Source organism: Aphidius gifuensis, linkage group LG5, assembly GCF_014905175.1.
Source record: "Aphidius gifuensis isolate YNYX2018 linkage group LG5, ASM1490517v1, whole genome shotgun sequence".
In the NCBI taxonomy this organism is placed as follows: domain Eukaryota; kingdom Metazoa; phylum Arthropoda; class Insecta; order Hymenoptera; family Braconidae; genus Aphidius; species Aphidius gifuensis.
Window position 1 is genome coordinate 17,447,774 of NC_057792.1, and position 22,021 is coordinate 17,469,794.

A 22,021-nucleotide genomic window follows, 5' to 3' on the forward strand; every position below is an offset into this window, starting at 1 on the left:
TTATTATTTATTTAAAATGAAAATAATTGAACATAAAAATATTGTCAATTTTTATATTTATTTATTACAAGTATGTAAGTGATATGTAACGAGTGTTTATGTACCTTTAATCACATCTAGTTGATTAGAGATTTTTTTTTTTTTTTTTTTCTGCTTGATAAAACAAATTTTATATGAATTTTTCTCGTTTGATTTAATCAGTGAATAAACCCAACAACGAATTTATGTAAAAAAAAAAAACAAATAATATTGTCTTGATGACATAGTAAATTTGAAATTAAATATTTAATTTCAAGTAATTCATGTTTAAATGTTTTATTGTCATAACGAACAAGTGAAATATTGAAAGAATTAAAACTGCTGATTGTAATGAATATAAAATTTGAAATTAAAAAAAAAAAAATAAAATAAAATTTGGATATTTAAATGAGAGCAAATAATAAATGTTGTTATTTTTTCTTTGCACTTTTTAAATAACATTAAAAATAAATTATAAATAATTGTAAATGAAGGTGATTTAAAATAATAAGAATTAATTTTTTTTTTTGAACAATTGTAGGAGTATAACATTTTATTAAATCCAAAAATGATTTATTTCAGGTTTATCAAAATGCCATTGACAATAATAATTAATATCGTGACAATTATTTGTTCTTGGTTATTATCTACAGTTTTAATATTACGTTTGTATACATAATTATAATTAAATTATGTTTTTACATTTTCTTGATTTTTCATTCCTGTACCAACTGGACCGTGCCTTCTTTCCCAGATCATACGATGTTTTTGCTTCATAAAAGCATTACGAACATTTGGATAAGCTCCTAAATCACCATCTTTAAAACAAAAATTAAAATTAATTTTTATTATTTAATTTGTTTAAATAATTAATTCATCTTACGTTTAGCCATGTAACTTGCAGCATTTTGTTCATAAATTTCGTACAAATGATCACAGACATCTCTGTCTTCCCAATTGTAAATTTGACAATCTTCATGTCTCTGTCTTAAAATTGACAAAATTTCACTGTCAACTAGCCTGTTAAAAAAAAATACATAAACAATAAATTCTCCAACAATTTATCAACATAAAAAATTGGTCAATTATTAAATTGGTTAATTACTTGTCTCTTGTATATTGATTATTAGCTTCAAAATGACAAACTACATCATCAGTGTAACATTCATCAATTGTTGGAACACGACGATATTTTCTGTGGTACCATGGATACTGTTGTTGATTTGGTTCAACAATTTTTTCTATTAAAAAAATAATAAATTTTTTGTTAATTATAATTATAATAATAAACAAGTATTAAATATCATATTAAAATTAACCTAACAACAATGATTAGATAATACCTCGGAAAAAGATGACAGGTTTTTCAAGAACACTGTATATTGAGTCAATAAATCTACTAATTGGATCCACTTTTGCCATGTTGATAGATCCAACTTGTGCCAATTAGATCTTGAATTTTATTGTTTATAATAAACAAATAAATATATGGTTATTGTTGAAAAAAGTGACGACAATATTGGCAGTGATGAAAAAAAAAAAAACAGAGGTGATATATATTTTTTATTTATTTTAATTGTTGCGCATGTCTGTATTTGATGATGATGATGATTAGAGAGACTTGGTACTTTTGCCATAGGGGGCCAATGATGTCCCTCTCTCTCTCTCTATAAAATCACATCATCTATGCATTAATTGTTTATTTATTTATTTGTTTATTTATTATAAAACTTCAAAATTATATAAATCTTTTTTTTAGTTATCCCAAATTTTAAATTTATAGTTTTTATACATCTGTTTCTTATTTATTTATTTATTTTAACAAAAATAAATTCTAAAAAATCATGTACAACACCTAGATGAGAACACAGTTATAAATTTTGTATAGCCAGAACTCTTGTGGTCATTAAAACAAAGTTTATCCAGCTTCCTTTGCCGGTAAATAATCTCAAAATAATAATATATTTTTAACCTGAAACTAAAAAAAAAAAAAAAACAAACAGACGCTCATGTCAAAATTAATTATCATATACAGCTTAACATCAAATATATAAATAAATAATAGAAAGAACATACTTGTAAAATATCAATGAGATTATTATTGATAATTATTAATAAATAATAAATAATAAATTGATAAAATTGAGTTGTTGTTGTTGTTGATGCTGATCAGTGTTGGTGTTTGATTGTGTTTATTGACCTGTCAAAACATAACACATTGTTGATATACATTAACCAATTGAGCTAATTGTTGTGAGAAAAAAAAATTATAATCATGTCATCATTACAAAAAAATATTCTTAAATCAAAGTTATCACCAGAAGCTCTTAATTTAATATCTGGTAAATCATGTAAAGCCAGAGCATTACAAAGAAAAAGAGATTATGATCCAGTTCAATGGACTCCATATTTTGATGAATCAAAAGATATTATTATTGGTGATAATACATTTCATTATTATAGTGGTGGTAATGATGGTCCAACACTTGTTTTACTTCATGGTGGTGGTTATTCTGGTTTAACTTGGGCTGAATTTACAAAATCCATATCATCAATGATTGTATGTAAAATTTTGGCAATTGATTTACGTGGACATGGTGATACACATACAACTGATGATGAAGATTTATCAGCTGAAACATTAGCAAAAGATGTTGCTGAAATAATTAATATTGTTTGTAAAGATAATCCAGTTATTCTAATTGGTCATAGTATGGGTGGTGCTGTTGCTGTAAGAGCATCACCATTATTAAAAAATCTTGTTGGTTTAACAATAATTGATGTTGTTGAAGGTACAGCAATGGATGCATTAGCATCAATGCAAAGTTTTTTGAGATCTAGACCATCAAGTTTTTTATCTGTACCACAAGCTATTGAATGGTGTGTACGTAGTGGACAAATACGTAATTTAATGTCTGCTAAAATATCAGTACCTGGACAAATTAAAAATATACAAAGTAATAAATTGGCAACTCATGATATTGAAGATTATATTACAAATGCAACAAATCATGATGATCAAAATTCAAGTCATAGTATTGAACGAGAAGATGTCATTCAAGAGGATACTATTTTAGAAGAAGCTGCTAGTGATGATGAAACAAATACAACAACATTACAACCACCTAAAAATTCAGTTGTATTAAATAATAAAAAATATGCTTGGAGAATCGATTTAGCTAAAACTGAGCGTCATTGGTCAGGATGGTTTAAAGGTTTATCATCAGCTTTTTTGGATATTCCAGCACCAAAAATGTTACTACTTGCTGGTGTTGATCGACTTGATCGTGAATTAACTGTTGGGCAAATGCAAGGTAATGCAAATTAATTATTAACAGTATCAAAACAATTTTAAAGCATTAATTTTTTACAACAGGTAAATTTCAAATGCAAGTTTTACCAGCATGTGGACATGCTGTACATGAAGATGTACCTGATAAAGTTGCTGAAGCAATTGCAACATTTGTCGTCAGAAATAAATTTGCAGAACCTGCATCTGATTTTGAAAGAACATTTCCAGTATGCTAATCAAAACAAAGCCAATTTTTTCGATAATAAATAAAATAAATTTTCAAATATAATAATAACACGGTAAGTTTATTTTATTTGCATACAAAAAATTCATTGATATTTTAAATTACAATTAAATTAAAAAATATTTATAAATAATTAAAAAATAATTTACCACTAATTTTATATTTTTTAGAATATTGGATCTTTGATGGTAACACAAGGGCCAGCTCTTCCTTTTCCCTCAGCAAGTGGTGGAACCTAAACATCAACAATATTTCTTGTTAGTCAAAAAAATAAAAACAACTAATTTATCACAATAAAGCTTTATAAAAAAAAAAAATAAAAATACAAACCTGATGCCACTCGTTTTGGATTGGATCATATGCCTCACAAATTGTTGATGTTTGTTGTCCATCATATCCACCAACAGCAACAAGCTGATCACCCAATAAACAAACACCAATTGCATCACGTGCAAGACTCATTGGTGCTACCATTGTCCAGGTGTCTGTTTTTGGATCATACCTAATTAATTATATATAAAAAACATCGAACATTTTATTTATTTAAATGAAAATTGAATTATTTTTTTAAATATTCATCTATCATTGAATTTAAAATATATTTTTTGATGATAAAATAAATAAGTGAATTTATTATTGAAATAGATAATAACCTTTCAACACTGCTATATCTACAGGCATTTGAGCCTTTAGCTGTTGCATCATATCCACCAAGTGCATATAGACAACCATTTGCAACACCAACTCCAACACCACCACGACAATTGGCCATTGAAGAACAGCTTGTCCATTTGTTTGTATGTGGATCATAGCATTCAACTGTATTCAAACATGAATGTGTATCTCTACCACCAATTACATATAATCTATAACAAAATGAAACATAAATAAATTAATAATCATTAAAAATAATATTGACTTAATTAAAAAAAAATAAGATTATTTACTTGTCATTAAGAACTGCAGCACCATGAGTTGATCTTGCATATGGCATTGGTGCAATGTAGCTCCATTCTTGTGTATTTGGATCCCATCTTTCAACAGTTTGTAAAAAACTCCAACCATCATGACCACCAACAGCATAAAGTGGTCCACCAAGTACAGCAACACCTTTTTCAAATAAATAATTAATAAATGTTTATATTATAATTGTAAATAGAATAATAAAAATATATACTGGTCTTTTTTTTTTTTTTTCTAAATTCATCTACATAATAAATCAAATCAAAATGAATTATAAAAACTTGTAGTTAATATAACGTGTAATATGTTTGACTTGATAAAACAAAAAAAAATATATATAATAAAACAAATATCAACCTAGTCCATGTCGATTTGTATTCATGCATGGTAATGTTGTCCATTTCATTGTTGTAAAATCTAATTCTTCAACAGTGTTAAGTGTCTTAAGACCATCTCTACCACCAACGACAATTAATTTTGATTCAACAACAGCAGCACCAAATTGTAAACGTCCACTTTTCATACTTGTTAAATTTTTCCATAAATTATCAGATGGTGAAAATACATCAATTGTTGTATCACCTTTGTTATGAACAAAACCACCAACAGCTAATATTCTTCCAACAGTTGCTTTTCTAGGTTTTGTACGACTTGTTTGTAAAAGTGGACGTCGTTCAGGTAACAAATGATATTTCATTGCTTCCATTATTAACTCTTGTGAATTTTTATCATTTTTAAATATTTCATTGTCATGTATATGATCAGCAATAAATACTGGTGATAATAATGGTAATCTAACAAGTGATAATAATTTACTAGCATCTTTTTTACGATTTGTTAAATCATATTCAAGCCAATTAATTAATGCATTAAATACAGTTTCTTCTGATGGTATTTTTAAATTATCTGATTCAAATAATTTTGCAACATCTGAACTTGATAGTAATAAAAATTCTTGATTCTTCATAACTTCCATAAAATGTTCAGTTGTATATGTGTGAGATACACTTTGAAGATCTGTACAACCTTGGGCATCAGCAAACATACTGATACCCAGACAATTTGATGGATGAAGTTGTTTTATTAAAAATTGACAACAAGCTTTTACCACTGCTTCAATTTGAAAAAGACTTGCTGTTGCTAATAGTGTCTCAACACAATCTTCTCTCAATTCTATGGAACCTGTTAAAAAAACACAATTGATTTAATATATAAATTCTTTTGTAAGTGATGATTATTTAATTGGTTTTTTTAATTATAATTATACCTTTGTAGCAGTAGAGGATGAGTAACCATACTGCATCTGGATCAACTTCTTTTAATTCAATTTCTTGTTGATTTGATTCTCTCAATGGACTTCGAAACATTGCTGCAAAATATTCAGATGCTGCACTGAGAACTAAACGATGAACTGGAAAACGTTTTTCACCTGATGAAAAATAAAATATGTTTTAAATTGTTCATGATAAAACATTTAAACTAGTTGAATTATTTTTTTTATTTACCAGCAATTAGTGTAATGTCAGTCAATTGCTGTTGATGTAAATATTCTTCCATGATTTTAAGACTATTGTCAGCATGTCTTGGTGCTTTAAAATACTCATCACTTCCAGATCCAGTTGACAATAAACTTGAAATACTTTGTTCACTTGTTGTTGCATCTTTTTTTGTTAAACTTAACTGTTGTTCTTGATCACCTTTGTTTACACCAGCACTCATTTTTAATCCATCAGAAACAGACATGTCAAAAATGATAATTGTTTTTTAATTTAACATTTATAAAATATTTATTATTAATTTGTTATTAAACATATTTTTAATAATTGACTTGATTATTTAATTAGTTGATAATGTCAAGAGTACATTGATCTAGCACATTTTGTTGTTGTTAAATTTTTCAATGTACACAAAAACAAATACTGTTGCTGTCAAATAACTTCTTCTTCAGCATTTTACTCGGTTAATAGAAAGTAGTCGGTTTTGGTGACTTTCGTGAAAATATTGTCTGAATTGTATCAAGGCAACAGAATGTTTTTACAAGTGTATCATGATCAGAATAAGTACCTCCTTGCCTATCCTGTGTTCCTAATAGATTCTCAATATTTTTGAATTTAAATGGCTGCAAAGCAATCGCCATTTAATGATGAGAGATTTAATTTTTTTAATGAAACTAGTGCTGACGACAGCCACAAGAGTTTTTTAATTATTTTTTTTTTTTTATGTATGTAGAAATTCCAAGTAAATATTTTTTTCTTCTAGATAAGACGACTAGAAATACTTATTAGAAATACGTATTTATAGTCTACTTTTAAATTAATTAAAATTCTTTTCAAGCTAATCCTTTTTTGTAAAAAAAAAAATTACATTCAAAAGGACATTTAAATTTAAATTTTTCGGAGTAAAAAAAAAAGAATAGCTCCTGGATTTTTTTTTTTTTGGCAATTATATTAGCAAGTAAATTTTTTAAAGTTGATTATTATTGTAAAAAAAAATGATTAATAAACAATGACAAATTGTTTTTATTTACTCAGGCAAATGTCCAGTTACATTGTTGATGTCACAAACAACAATATTATCGTAATACAAATATTCTTACAAAATCCCCTCAATCAGAAATTAAAAAAAAAAAAAAAACCGCGATATCTTCCTGGCAATTAGATACAACTCTTTTATTGTCATCTTATCTTATTGGTATTCCAATTTTTTCAATTATTTATTGTTTCATTCTATATCTTGTGCGGAAAAAAAAAAAAAACATAAATAAATTATTTGATCATATTGATAGCTGCAGCATTCATTCAAGGGTCAATGAATAAATAAAAAAAATATGAAAAAATAAAAATTACATTAACAAAGATATTCTTCAAAATCTCAATGTAAAAAAAAATCAATTATCATTATCCCCACGACAATTATAATATCAAATAAAAAAAAAAAAAAATGATATAAATAATTTATAAAATAGATTAGTTCTATGTATATATTTATAAACATTTATAAATATTTTTTTATACGTTCGTTTAATTCCGCTACAAATCGAGATCAAAATCCAAGTTGGTGGTATTTTTCGTGTGTGTGTGATATCTCTATGTTGGTATTGGTGTATGTTTGGAAATAAATATGACAATCATCATTGGAGTCAGCAGTCTATAACGATCCAACGAATACAACAACAGTTTAGAAAATTTTTATAATAATTATTAACAATTGTGTGTGATAAATTAATCTGCTGAATAACTATTGTGTATTTAACTCTTAAGTTGATCCAGTGTATGAGTAATCATCAATAGAGAGTGTGTGTGTATCAAGTAATTTATTGAATAAACTATCAAGAATAATCAACACGTCAGTAAGCAGTGATCAATTTTTTTTTTTATCACAGTGTTAACTGGCTTTGTCATATGATCAGTGTACTATTATTTGTCATATAATATATATTTGATACAAAAGAATATTAATTTTTTTACTAAATGGTGAAGAGTGTAATAATAAATCACTGCAAATGTAGCGAAACAGCTGGTTCATATTCTAACCCAGAAAATCCAGGATAGAATTGTGATTTCCTTGAAGGTGTTGAGGTCAAAAACGACGACGACGACAACGAGTAAAACAACAACAAAAGAAGAAGAAGAAATTGATAAATCAAATTTAAATATACAAATGGAATTTGGTGATAATAATATGGCTAATTATGGTATTGTTGATGGTGATAGTGGTGATGGTAACAACAGGAATAACGTCGTCGTCGGAGACCATGTTCGAGGTAGTAATTCACTGAGAAGTAACACTTGGAGTCAAGGATTTGATATTACTGATGAACATGATAATTGTCCACTTGCTAATAACTGTGGTGAAATTGCTAGGTTAGTTGTTGTTGTTGTTTTTGTTTTTATAGCTTCATAATAATAATAAAAATAAATGATTCATACTTTTTTTTTTTTATCAGTGCAAGAGCAACAATTTCAGATCAACCTCAATATGATGCAACAGCATATGCTGAGGATAAAATGCGTAGAAAATTAAGATTTTTTTTTATGAATCCAATTGAAAAATGGCAAGCAAGAAGAAGATTTCCATATAAATTTGTCGTACAAGTTATTAAAATAATTCTTGTTACAATACAACTTTGTTTATTTGCTCATTCAAATTACATGCATGTCAATTACACCTGGGACAATCGTATTGCATTTTCACATTTATTTTTAAAAGGCTGGGATGCAACACAAGAGGTATTAATATTATTATCATTATTATTTATTATCAGTAATTAAGTGTGTTATAATGATAATGATTTAGTTAATTTGTAATTTTCTTTATCAATCATTAAAATTTTTGTATGTCTAGTCTAAAGAATGATATGATATTTGTTGTTGATTAAAATTAGGTACCAGCTTATCCACCAGCAACTGGACCTCTAGCTCTCTACAAACAGGATGATTTTTATTCAACAATTGATTATGCATTAAAAGGATATTATAATCTCAGTGATGCTATTGGACCATATTCATATACAAATGATGACAATTCAATTGGACGTGTTGATTTGTGTCTTTATCATTACAAAGAAGGCACAATATTTGGCTTTAATCAGAGTTATGTATTTAACAGTGAAATTGAAAAAACATGCATTAAAATAAATCATACAATGATGATGTTAACAAACGTTAAAACAAAAAATTTATTAATAAATAAAAATATAACAATAAATTTTTCAGCACTTGTTAAAGCACATTTAAAATTTTCAATAAAAACAGTTAATTTAAAAGCTGCTGGACCAATGACACCACCAGATTGTTATGAATTTGATATTGTTATTATAATGGATAATAGTGATTTTGATGGACAAATGTTGTTATCACTTGAAGCTGAACCAAAAAGATTACAATGTAATGATACAACATACATAACAGATAATCAAATATTTTCAGCATTACGTACAATATTAAATATATTTGTCATAATAATATGTGGTATATCACTTGTATTATGTTCAAGAGCAATAATAAATGCTCAAAAATTAAAAATTGAAACTATAAAATTTTTTAAAAAAACATACAATAAAAATCTTAGTTTTGATGGACGTCTTGAATTTTTAAATATGTGGTATATAACAATAATAATAAATGATATATTTATTATAATTGGTTCAGCAATGAAAGAACAAATTGAAAAAAAATATTTTGAAAGTGATCATTGGAATTTATGTAGTATATTTTTAGGTACTGGTAATTTATTAGTATGGTTTGGTGTATTACGTTATTTGGGATTTTTTAAAACATATAATGTTGTTATATTAACATTAAAAAAAGCAGCACCAAAAGTTGTACGTTTTTTAATGTGTGCAATATTAATATATGCTGGTTTTACATTTTGTGGATGGCTTATACTTGGTCCATATCATATTAAATTTAGATCATTAGCAACAACATCTGAATGTTTATTTGCATTAATAAATGGTGATGAATTATTTGCAACATTTTCAATAACATCATTTAAATCACCATTATTATGGTGGTATTCAAGAATATATCTTTATTCATTTATATCACTTTATATTTATGTTGTATTGAGTTTATTTGTATCAGTTATTATGGATGCATATGATACAATTAAAGTATACTATCGTGATGGTTTTCCTAAAAATGATTTACAAACATTTATTTCATTGTGCACTGATGAAGCATCAAGTGGTGTTTTTCGACAGGACACACAGACTATCAAAAATTCACCCAATTTTAGTGAATTACTCAATAAACTCTGTTGTTGTCGGAAAAGACCCTACGGTTCATTTAGTCAATCAAGTGATTCATCATCAACAGCATCAAAGTCCGATGAAATCTGTGGAAGTGCAATCTGTATCTAGCAGATTGATTAATGATAAATTCAATCGAAAATATTATGGATCAATATGATTAACGACAGCCTAAATTCCATTTACTGATAATAATTCAATTTTTTTTTATTTTTTATTATCGCTTTCATCTGTTTTTTTAAATTAAAAAAATTTATATTTTATCGTCATTAACGAATTATTCGAATGAACAAAATATTTTCTTTAAATTTTTGAAAAAAAAATAACATTGTGGTAGTAAATGAGTACACTGCCGAAATACTTTTTTTGGAAATATATATTGTTAAATAAATAAAAAATGTGATAATGAAAAACAAAAAAAAAATTAAAAATTTTAAAAGCTTGTAAAAAAATTAATATATATGTACATTGTATATATATATATATATTAAATAGAATTGATGTTTTAAATCTGTAGTATGTAATGCAACCAAAAAAAAAAAAAAAAAAATATATATTAATTATGTGTGAGGGTGCTATGTAGAAAACCTGTGATAAGTTAAACGACATTTTTTAATGGACTCATTTGAAAAAAAATTAAAATAACAAAAATTTAATTCAAATCAAAATTCAAATTGGCAGTTATGATGATTAACATTTTGTTATACAAAAGAAATTATTTATTTAAATTTTTTAGGAAAATTAAAATGTAATAATGCATTTATAACTAAATACAGATTTTTTTTTTTTTTTATTGTTTGTTTTTATCAGTTAAATATGTAAAATTGTGTAACGATTGTACCAAAGCTATCAAGCACAATGTAAAATAAAAAAATTAATAAGAAGTTTATTGTTTTTTGATTATTTAAAGCTTTTTTTTTTCTGTCATTTTGATAATTTCGATCTTATTTTTTTTCTAGAAACTTGACGCAATGAAGGATGGTCTTAAAAATTTTTTTGATACTAAAAGAAATAATTCTAAACAATTTAGAATAAATAAATCAAGGTAGTTATATTTTTTTGTAAAGATAAAAATTTAACAAGCTACAATAAAAAATTAGTCCATCAGTCTGGCAACGCCTGCGACTGTATACATTTTTCTATGACTTGTCACTATTGTTAGAGACGTTAGAGTATATTGGAGTATATATATGTATATATATATGTATGTGTTATTTTTACTAAAAAGCATTTTATCTATTTTAATATACTATGTTGGGAATACTAAGATAAAAAATTATTAAACTAAAACTTGGCTAAATAGTGGATACCAAATTTTAATTTTATCAAATATGAATCAACTCAAACGATTGCGTCAATCAGGGTCGAAAAAGAGCTTGGTAGAAAAATATGACGTTCCAAGTGAAATTATAACACATTCCTTGAGCGAAAAAAATAATAAGGTTAGTTAAAAAAAACTACAGTAGTTGATAGATTAAATATTAATATTTGATCATTCTTTTTATAGATATACTCTTACCATGATGATGATGATGTTCATGATAATGATCATTCATACGCCAAAGATCCGATGATAATTGAACGTGTTAATGATGATTGTATGGCTGAAATATTTATGTATGTGCCAGCATGTGAAAGACCAAAAATTGCATTGGGTATGATAAATTATTTTTTTTTTTTTAATTATTATTTAGTAATGACGATTAATTTATTTTTTTAGTATGCAAAAAATGGAGAAGAGTCCTTGATGATTCTTGGTTTAATGTCAAAAAACTTGAACTAACTCATTGGGAATATGACGAGAATCCACATTATTTAAAGAGAAATTATCCAACAACCGATGGACAATTTAGTTTTTTGAAATCAATGCTTTATAAATGTGGTCGTTATTTAAGAGAATTAGACTTGTCAGTCTATGCTCGTTGTAACATATTGCCAGTTATTAATGAATATTGTCTAAATCTCGTAAAACTTCGAATAAGAATTAATAATATTGATGATGCAATATTAGATAATGCATTTTCACATCTTTGTAAACTTCAAGTATTGAAAATTATATTTCATGGTTGTTTTTATGGTGAATATCCATCAGTACCTACAACTTTAATTAATTCATTGATAAACGTTGCTGGTACATTGACTGATCTCAATATTTCAAATTGGCCTGCAGTCCTTCTTGAAACGGCTCATTTTCCAGAAGAAATGACTAATGTATGTAACTTAAACTTTATATATATTATCTATCGAAAAAATATATCATTTTTTTTTTATTTTTTACATAAGCTTTTTACCTGAATTATTTCTTTTGTAGGTGATTTCTCAACTAAAGGCCTTGAGAAAATTTGGAGTTGCTGGTATAGAATGTCCCAAAAGTATGTGCGACTATTTGGAAACTTCTAAAACAATAGAAAGCAATAATGACCACGCTTGTTACATTCAAATTAAAAGAAAAATTGATGTTGAGGAGCGCATTGATAAAATCGAGGGTTTACATCTTCTTCGTTTGAAAATTTCCAATGATTGTATATATACTATTGCTAATACTATGAAACGATTAGAAATACTCTATGTATCCTGTTCATTGTTAACCGATACTGGTATCGTTGCATGTACAAAGATGAATAATTTAAAATTTCTTCATCTTGAAGGCTTTAATAATGTCGCTGACTCCTCAATTAAATTGCTCAAAAATTTACAATTTTTAAAGTTACCATTCAGCAATAAAATTACTGATGAATCAGTCGTTAAAGTTCTTGAAAATGCACCAGAAATGATTTTTTGTTCCGTTAGAGACACAGGTATAACTCATAAATTTATCGAAAAAGCAGAAGAAATATCAAGAAATCGTAAAAATACATTAATAGTATATACTACACTTGACTCTAGTTTATCTAACACACAAATCGAATATGAATATTTAACAGTTTATTATGTTAAAAAAAAGATACAACCAAATGAAAATTAGATAAAATACTAAATTGATTGAAAATTTTACCAATATAACAGTTTGGGGAAAAGGTTTATAATATATAATATTATATTATTTGAGAGCCATTGACATGTCGCTATATTGACAATAACTGACCAATAATATCTTGTATATAATATACGAGATTGATTGAAAATACGACCAATATAACAATTAGAAAAAAAGATTTAAACAACAAATATCCATTAAAATTATTAATTATTAAATTGAATAAATTTATTATTCAAAAATTGTCTCCTTATTAGTTATTAGCAATTTATTACATGATATGCATATGACACAATATATATATATATATATATATATACACAAACATAACTTTTGTACCATCATTTTATCAACCACCTTGCGACTTTATTACATTTTAATCAGCTTGTCACTATTGTTAACAGCTGATCTCTATTATATAGATATTTTTTTTTTTTTGTTCTTTGTGTCTTTCTGTACCGAAAATCCGAAATATACGTAAATGTGATTTCTGGCGTAAATTTACGATAAAAAAAAATATTTAACTAAAACTTGGTTATAAAGTGGATACCAAATTTTAATTTTAACCAATATGAATCAGCTCAAACGATTGCGTAAATCAGGGTCGAAAAAAAGCTCGATCAAAAAATATAATGTTCCAAGTCAAATTACAACACGTTCCTTCAGCAAAAAAAATAATAAGGTTAGTTCGAAAAAACTGCAGTATTATTCACTGCATGCTTATAGATTGAATATTAATATTTGATTATTCTTTTTATATAGATATACTCTCACCATGATAATGATGTTCATGATAATGATCATTCATACGCCAAAGATCCGATGATAATTGAACGTGTTAATGATGATTGTATGGCTGAAATATTTATGTATGTGCCAGCATGTGAAAGACCAAAAATTGCATTGGGTATGATAAATTATTTTATTTAAAAAAATTATTATTTAGTAATGACGATTAATTAATTGTTTTTTAGTATGCAAAAAATGGAGAAGAGTCCTTGATAATTCTTGGTTTAATGTCAAAAAACTTGAACTAACTCATTGGGAATATGACGAGAATCCACATTTTTTAAAGAGAAATTATCCAACAATCGATGGTCAATTCAGTTTTTTGAAATCACTGCTTCATAAATGTGGTCGTTTTTTAAGAGAATTAGACTTGTCAGTCTATGCTCATTGTAACATATTGCCAGTTATTAATGAATATTGTCCGAATCTCGTAAAACTTCGAATAAGAATTAATAATATTGATGATGCAATATTAGATAATGCATTTTCACATCTTTGTAAACTTCAAGTATTGAAAATTATATTTCATGGTTGTTTTTATGGTAAATATCCATCAGTACCTACAACTTTAATTAATTCATTGTTAAACGTTGCTGATACATTGACTGATCTCAATATTTCAAATTGGCCTGCTGTCCTTCTTGGAAGCCCTCATTTTCCAGAAGAAATGACTAGTGTATGTAACTTGAACTTTATATATCTTATCTATTGCAAAATATCATTTTTTTTTATTCTTTACATAATTTTTCGCCTGAATTATTTCTTTTGTAGGTAATTTCTCAACTAAAGGCCTTGAGAAAACTTGGAATTTTTGGTATAGAATGTCCCAAAAGTTTATGCGACTATGTGAACAATTCTAAAATAATAAGAAGCAATAGTGACCACGCTTGTTACATTGAAATTAAAAGTAAAATTGATGTTAAGGAGCGCATTGATAAAATCGAGGAATTATATCTTCTTGCATTGAAAATTTCCGATGATTGTATGTATACTATTGCTAATACTATGAAACAATTACAAGTACTCTATGTATTATGTCCATTGCTAACCGATACTGGTATCGTTGCATGTACAAAGATGAATAATTTACAATTTCTTCATCTTGACGGCTCTAATAATGTCACTGACTCTTCAATTAAATTGCTCAAAAATTTACAATATTTGAAGTTACCATTCAGCAATAAAATTACTGATGAATCAGCCATCAAAGTTCTTGAAAATTCACCAAACATGTTTGGTTATTGCGTTAACGAAACAAATATAACTTATAAATTGATCGAAAAAGCAGCAGAAATACCAAGAAATCGTGAAAATCAATTAACAGTATATACTACACTTAACCCTGATTCATCTAACACACAAATCAAATATGAATATTTAACAGTTCATTATGCTGAAAAAGAGACCCAACCAAATGAAAATTAGATAAAATACTAAATTGATAAAAAGTGTTACCAATATAACAGTCTAGGAAAAAGGTTTATAATATATAATATAATTTTCCCAATGTAATTTACAAACTTTTGATTTTATTTTTTATTCGCAACAATAAAATGCAAAGGAGGATTGCTTTACAAATTTAATTAGTAATAGCAAAAATAATTCTAAACAATTTAAACTCAAAAAAATTCTTCAAGTTATATTTTTTTCAAGACTTATAATTTTATCAAGTCAAAAAGTACGATTGAAATAAATATACATAAATATAAAAATGAAAAAAATTTGTAAAAATTTATTTTATAAAAATTTTTCCGCATAAAAAATAGGATCATATTAATTGGATAATTTTATATATTTTCCAAAAGATTATAACTTTTTCAAACTAAATATATTACGCATCGTCAAACAAATCAGAAGAGCGTTATTTTTTTTTTCTTTTTTTAATACATTTAAACGTATATCGTTAACTGAACTTGAAAAGTTTTAAAATGTAAAAAAAGAAATAATTTTATTTTTCAGTTAGTTTCTAGAAAAAAAAAAAAAACATATTCGTATTGAGTGCTTTATTGGATTTACGAACATTGATGGGCTTCTATAAACGAATCGCGAAGTCTGTCAAAGACTGAGTGGCCTCAGAATTTATTTGAACACCGATCCAGATAGTATCGTATTTGATACATACATATTTTATTTTTTTTCCATCAAACAGTATCAGTGCGTTAGCTTTTCTATTTTCCAATATCATCTTTTGAAAAATTTCTTCAAAGGTAAGGCCTTTAATTATCATTTACAAAATAAATAATTACACCAATTACTTGTCATTATTAAAGAAAAAAAAATTACCAATGCATGTTTGCAGTTTCAAGTTAATCACTTTGAACTAATTTCAAGTAATTGCCAATTACACATCAAATTAAAATATAAAACCTTATTAATTTTATAAATTTACCACACTGATAAACAAAAAGAACAAAAAATAAAAATAAATCTTCGTTTTTCTTTTTTTAAATATAAATTTCATAGTTAAGCAAAAAAAAAAAAAAAACATAAAAACAAAAATTAAGGGTGAGTTTTTATTCATTATTTAAACTACCGGGTATTTAAAAAAAAATTTATGGTTCAAATTTTAAAACAATGGAAAAAGTCTTTGTCCCAAATGAGAATTGAAAAAGACTTGCTCTTAATTTCATTAATTTTTTTTTTTTTTTTAATTTTCAACCCTCTGTTTTTGTTATTCTCTTATCGCGGTAAAAAATATATTGTAAAAAAAAAAAAATAAAAATACATTCATCACACAGCCTACATGTATATATAATAATGGACCACATTGATGCATTTTTCACCCCAACATATATTTGCCATATGCAGTTGTGTTTGTACATAGACATTTAAGCAAGAAATATATTTATTGATTATTTTATTTATACAGGCGCAAGCGCTTTATCGTTAAAACTAGTATCAGGGGGGTGTATTTGTAACCATGGATCCCAGTGTACTTGCTAACATGGATAAAGACGCATTGAAAAAGCAAATTGAAAATATGAAGTATCAAGCTACCATGGAACGATGGCCTTTATCAAAAAGCATTGCAGCGTAAGTTTAATTATTAATTAATTATTAATTTTAATTTATATATTATCATCTTATTATTTTAATTCAATATTAGTACTATTTTCTTTTTCTTTTGTAATATGCGCCATGTCTGCCCAATGGGCACCACTTACTTGAAACTTTTTTTATCCATTTTTTATTTAATATAAAAAAAAAGAGTAAATGTTGATATTATTGACTAAAAGATTATGTAAAATTAAAAAAACAAGCCGGTTGTTGATTTAAAAAAAATCATAAGAATTATTTTGAATAAATTTTATGATTGTTTTGATAAATAATTTTGTATTTATTAAAAAATTAGTGGCTTATTATTATTTTTATTTATACCGGTTAATAGTTTTTATTTGTTGTTATGTATACAGGTGTTTTGTTGATTATTATTGTATTTAAATATTGACATGGTTGAGTTTAAATATAGAACAGGTGAAACAAAAAAATAATATAACAATATGATAATAATGAGAAAGATAATTCTATTGAAATTTGATTGAACAAAGTATCATTATTGTATCGGCTTTTGAAGACGTCAATCTTTGGCATATGTATACAATAAAAGCTGTGAAAGTGGGAGTTTTAAAGAAACAAAAAAAAAATATAATGTGCATTATTATATCAAGTGTATTTAATATTTTTTTTATACATGTAAATGATAAAAAAAAAAAAATACTGTACACACCTTATTTACTGTAGACTACAGCGCTATTATCTTCAACTAAAAATAATTATATATTGCGTGTTTTATTTTTAAATAATTAAAATAATAATTATTAAAATAAAAAAAAAAGTTAATTTAATTTAGTTGTATTTGGTATAATTAAAAAATATATTTTTTGTAATAATTATATTTTTGTAAATTCACATAGATGCTATGTTTGTATCGAAATATATTTCGATTTTCGCGCATGCGTAAATTTTTGTATTTTCAAGTGATGTAAATAATGAATAGTGCGCCAAGATGAAAATTAAATTTTTAAATAATATATATATCTAAATAAATGATATATTAATATAATATAAATCAATGTTGAAAGGTGTGGTTGTATAAATTTTAGAGGTCAAAGACAATCACCTGGGGCAAAAAATAAAATATTCCACATAGTCATTGGCAAAAGCCATGAGATATAAAAGCCTTGACTTCAAATATATTTGAAAATAGTTTATTATTTTTTGGTTTTAAAAAGTATTTATTATACTCTTGGTAATAATAAACAACTTGTAGATAAATATATATATTTTTTTAAATTTATTTATACAAGATAAAAAGTATATGCAATATATAAAAATTTGAAAATAAAATTTACCTGTATGGCAAATAGATTGTTGTAAAATGAGACCATTATTTGCGTTGACAGTCAAGGCTATGAGTCCAATATTACACGTTCCCCAAGAACATGATCTCCTTGGATCACCTTCATACCCTATACACAAGATCTCTTGTTTTACACTCAACCATAATGCAATAATCACAAATATTTTTATACATTTTTTTTCACTGTAAAAAAAAAATTCAAAAAAATTCAAATAACTTTAACCAAATCTGGTAGCTTGTTTTGTACTAAATAACCATCGAACAATTTATCAACAATTTTTTTTTAAGTATTTTATTTTTCATCATGTCAATTGCAACCTTTGAATTTCAAATCGATGGAAATTTTTTCTTTAAAAATAACAAGATTCTTTTTTTGTATATAAAATTTAATTTTGAAATAAACATAATTTATTTAATTTATTATAAATATTCATTATGAATAAAAAGACAAGATAAATAAATTAATATATAAAATATAAAACCTTGATAGATAAGATGTTCTTTTTTTAGTTTTTTAATTTTAAATGAAAATCCTTCAAGACCCTTCCTGGTCTTAGACACAATCTCTCGTTGTTCCAGCTTGAAAGTTTTCATAAATATATATATATTTTTTAGCATTTTGTTTGAACAAAGTCTGCTGGCTTTATTTTCAGTCAGGGATATTATATTCAAATATATTATATATAGATACAATATGTATTACAAAAACAATTTCATGAATTTTTTTTTCATTTATTTTGTGACATCACATTGTCCAACAATTTCATGCTTATTTTAAAATCTTATATACATACAAATAAATATTTAAAATATATTTATTAAAAAAGAAAAAAAAAAACAATGTTATAATAAATTCGTTTTATTATTATTTATTTATACTATGCGAACAAGCTTGATGAGATTTATAAAAAAATTGTACACGATAGTGTTTTGCGGTCGACGAGAGTTTTTAGAGTGAAAGGCGCTTAGAATAAGCCGGAACGTTTTTCAGGGGATTGAATTCCTTATTAAGGTAAAATTCTTGGTTAATATTATACTATATACATAAGAAATTCAAGTATTTCCTGGGAAAATTATAAACTCTCGATGTCATCTCTTATATACGAGCTTTCTTTTTTAATATTTATAATTTTTTAAATAAATGCAATTAATGTGTATAGATACCTTGAGAAATTGAGCTTAATTGTGAATTTTTTAATTTCTTAAATTAAAATTTTAAACAATTAAATTTATGCTTAAAAAATTGTTGGTAAATTGTTTTATTTTTTTTTATTTATTTTGATGATAGACTATAACAAACAATTGCTATATACAAAGTAGAATAAAGAAAAAAATAATAAAAAAAATATACAACTATATTTATTTCTTTGATAATAATTATTATTTATTTTTAAGAAAATTTTTTTTATTTATCTGTTTGTTTCCTTTGTTAGTTGTGTGTTCTCCTTTCCTTTGGAAGCCTCATTCTACAATCTCCTTGAACGCGAATCTTGAGTGCAGTTGTGAGCTCCCTTTCACTGAAGTTTTTAAACTCTTGTAAAACAACTCATATAACGGTGGCAATCTCAAAAATATTATAATAGAAAATTTACTGCAATGAAAGATAATATAAATTTTTAAATTTTTTATTTAAGATGAATTATATTAAAATTAAAAATTATTTAAAAATATTTAAAATTAATATATACATTATTTTCAACATTAATAATAATAAATTAATAATAATAAAATTAATAAATAGATAATATATCAAAAAACAAAAAAATTAATTCAAAAATATACCTATATATTTTTTTTCTATCAAATAAATTACATTGACCTTTTTTTTTTTTTCATTTTTCGTTTTTTTTTTTAAACTATTTTTATGTTTATCTTTATTTACTGTCAATTTGTTTGTATTTATTTTTTATTTTATTAAACTGTTCCGAATGTTTATATATATATAGTATTCATTGTATTTTATATATATGCAATGTTTGGGCGTATCTTGTTTTATCCGGAAACAGTAAATTTTGGTGAGATCAGAGAGCGTAGACATTTAAACAGGACTGGGGCGGATTATACGACATAGTGTATATAGTAGTAGCTGTATATATATGTAGACAAGAGCTAGTAGATGGACAAGTGAGGCACAAGAAAAAGGAGGGTAAAATAGTAGTGTATGTTTGATGGGGGTTGAAGAGAATAAAAGGGGTTTGAAAGAGGCTTGCTAATTAACGTGGCTGACAGTGGCGCCAGTGACCGGGACATTTCACTCACCCGGGGGACTAATGAATCGACATTTACGTCAACAAGACACTCACGCAAACCTGGACAACAAAGTACTGTTATCTATTGTTTGTTATACTATTATAACTTTATATATGATCCCCTTTAATATGTATACATATCTGTGAATTTATTACAAATTTATTCTGTACTTAAAAAATTAAATTTTCATTTTTATTTAATTATTTTTTTTTTAAACTAAATTTATTTTTAATTAATACATAAATTATATGTAATATTTAAATAATTATTTTTTTGTTATTTATGTTGTGATAAATTAATGAAAAAAATAAAAATTATTTAAGATTCTTTTTTTTTTTTTCAAACAACTTTTTTTTTCTCCAAGTAAAATGGATTAAAAAATTGTTTTAATTAATATTTTAAACTAATTAGTTTGATGAATTTTGTCAAAGAGATTTTTGATATATTTAAATTTTATTTACTTTCGTTTGGTAAATAACTAGATGACGTGCAGATTAGGTAAACCTTTTGAAAAGTATTAATTTCATTGGTATAATCTGGCAGGATCATAAAAATATTATTAAAATAAAAACCCCAATTCAAGTTAAATAATTTTATTTAAATATTAATAAATTTTGTAACTGAAATATTTATATTTTTTTTTTTAAGTAAATATATAATTAAATAGAAAATTATTAATTATTTTTTATTTCATTTTTTATTTACAGAATGCGCGAGTACGTTGAAGAAAATGAGAAGACTGATCCACTAATTCATGCACCAGATAAAAAAAATAATCCCTGGGCTGAAAAGGGAAAGTGCATTATTATGTAAAAATTATTATTAAAAATAAATGACTGTATTTATTAATGGTGTAAGCAAATATCACAGTTGAAAAAAAATTTTTAAAATATGAATTTAACAAGGATTATCGGAGGGAACAATCATGATGATGCAAATGGAAACATGCATATTTGGATATTGAAATATAAAAGAAAAAAAAAATTTTTTTTAAATTAAAAAAATAATTAAGCGACTACAATGAGTACTTAATTTCATGGGGTCACAAATTTCTCAGCTAAAAAAAAAAATTATAAATAAGGGAGGGAAAAAAAATGAACAAAAAAAATTTCGGATTTACTTTTAAATATAAAATTTTATCCGACATGTTTATGTTGATGTAAAAAAAATTATTATTGTTTCAAATGGAAAAATATAATAATAATATATTTAGTAAAAAATTTTATTTATCAGATTAAATGCTGAGTGTGGCTTGACATGTTTTCATATTTACTGAGATTTAAAAAAAAAAACAAAAATATTAAATTGCAATGTTTCTTCCATCTCGATGTTGAATATTGACATGAGATAAATTTTTTCTAATTATATTATTATAG

General features: G+C 25.2%; 6 protein-coding genes across 6 annotated transcripts; 4 read left to right on the plus strand and 2 right to left on the minus strand.

Moving 5' to 3' along the window:
- Positions 1 to 136: 136 nt before the first annotated feature.
- On the minus strand, positions 137 to 1,596 carry LOC122858184 (NADH dehydrogenase [ubiquinone] 1 beta subcomplex subunit 10). The gene is made up of 4 exons (XM_044160916.1): positions 1,362 to 1,596; positions 1,124 to 1,259; positions 902 to 1,038; positions 137 to 836 (listed from the first exon to the last, which is right to left on the minus strand). The coding sequence occupies exons 1-4, from the start codon at positions 1,438 to 1,440 to the stop codon at positions 709 to 711; spliced, it is 480 nt and encodes a 159-aa protein (XP_044016851.1). The 5' UTR covers positions 1,441 to 1,596; the 3' UTR covers positions 137 to 708.
- Positions 1,597 to 1,688: 92 nt separating this feature from the next.
- On the plus strand, positions 1,689 to 3,871 carry LOC122858135 (protein phosphatase methylesterase 1). Its single transcript, XM_044160843.1, has 3 exons — positions 1,689 to 3,332; positions 3,395 to 3,609; positions 3,725 to 3,871. Exons 1-2 carry the CDS (start codon positions 2,294 to 2,296, stop codon positions 3,544 to 3,546), a joined length of 1,191 nt encoding a protein of 396 aa, XP_044016778.1. The 5' UTR covers positions 1,689 to 2,293; the 3' UTR covers positions 3,547 to 3,609; positions 3,725 to 3,871.
- On the minus strand, positions 3,665 to 6,752 carry LOC122858092 (kelch-like protein 5). The gene is made up of 7 exons (XM_044160773.1): positions 6,023 to 6,752; positions 5,785 to 5,946; positions 4,875 to 5,699; positions 4,502 to 4,664; positions 4,208 to 4,420; positions 3,885 to 4,056; positions 3,665 to 3,789 (listed from the first exon to the last, which is right to left on the minus strand). Exons 1-7 carry the CDS (start codon positions 6,258 to 6,260, stop codon positions 3,721 to 3,723), a joined length of 1,842 nt encoding a protein of 613 aa, XP_044016708.1. The 5' UTR covers positions 6,261 to 6,752; the 3' UTR covers positions 3,665 to 3,720.
- Positions 6,753 to 7,536: 784 nt separating this feature from the next.
- LOC122858088 (mucolipin-3-like) lies at positions 7,537 to 11,160 on the plus strand. Its single transcript, XM_044160768.1, has 3 exons — positions 7,537 to 8,380; positions 8,464 to 8,746; positions 8,902 to 11,160. Exons 1-3 carry the CDS (start codon positions 8,178 to 8,180, stop codon positions 10,378 to 10,380), a joined length of 1,965 nt encoding a protein of 654 aa, XP_044016703.1. The 5' UTR covers positions 7,537 to 8,177; the 3' UTR covers positions 10,381 to 11,160.
- Positions 11,161 to 11,328: 168 nt separating this feature from the next.
- On the plus strand, positions 11,329 to 15,593 carry LOC122856515. The gene is made up of 6 exons (XM_044158191.1): positions 11,329 to 11,711; positions 11,777 to 11,924; positions 11,990 to 12,480; positions 14,009 to 14,153; positions 14,221 to 14,711; positions 14,807 to 15,593. Exons 1-6 carry the CDS (start codon positions 11,601 to 11,603, stop codon positions 15,458 to 15,460), a joined length of 2,040 nt encoding a protein of 679 aa, XP_044014126.1. The 5' UTR covers positions 11,329 to 11,600; the 3' UTR covers positions 15,461 to 15,593.
- A 516-nt stretch (positions 15,594 to 16,109) lies between these two features.
- Positions 16,110 to 21,657, plus strand: LOC122858202 (guanine nucleotide-binding protein subunit gamma-e). Its single transcript, XM_044160941.1, has 3 exons — positions 16,110 to 16,242; positions 16,905 to 17,068; positions 21,353 to 21,657. The coding sequence occupies exons 2-3, from the start codon at positions 16,956 to 16,958 to the stop codon at positions 21,456 to 21,458; spliced, it is 219 nt and encodes a 72-aa protein (XP_044016876.1). The 5' UTR covers positions 16,110 to 16,242; positions 16,905 to 16,955; the 3' UTR covers positions 21,459 to 21,657.
- Positions 21,658 to 22,021: the final 364 nt, after the last annotated feature.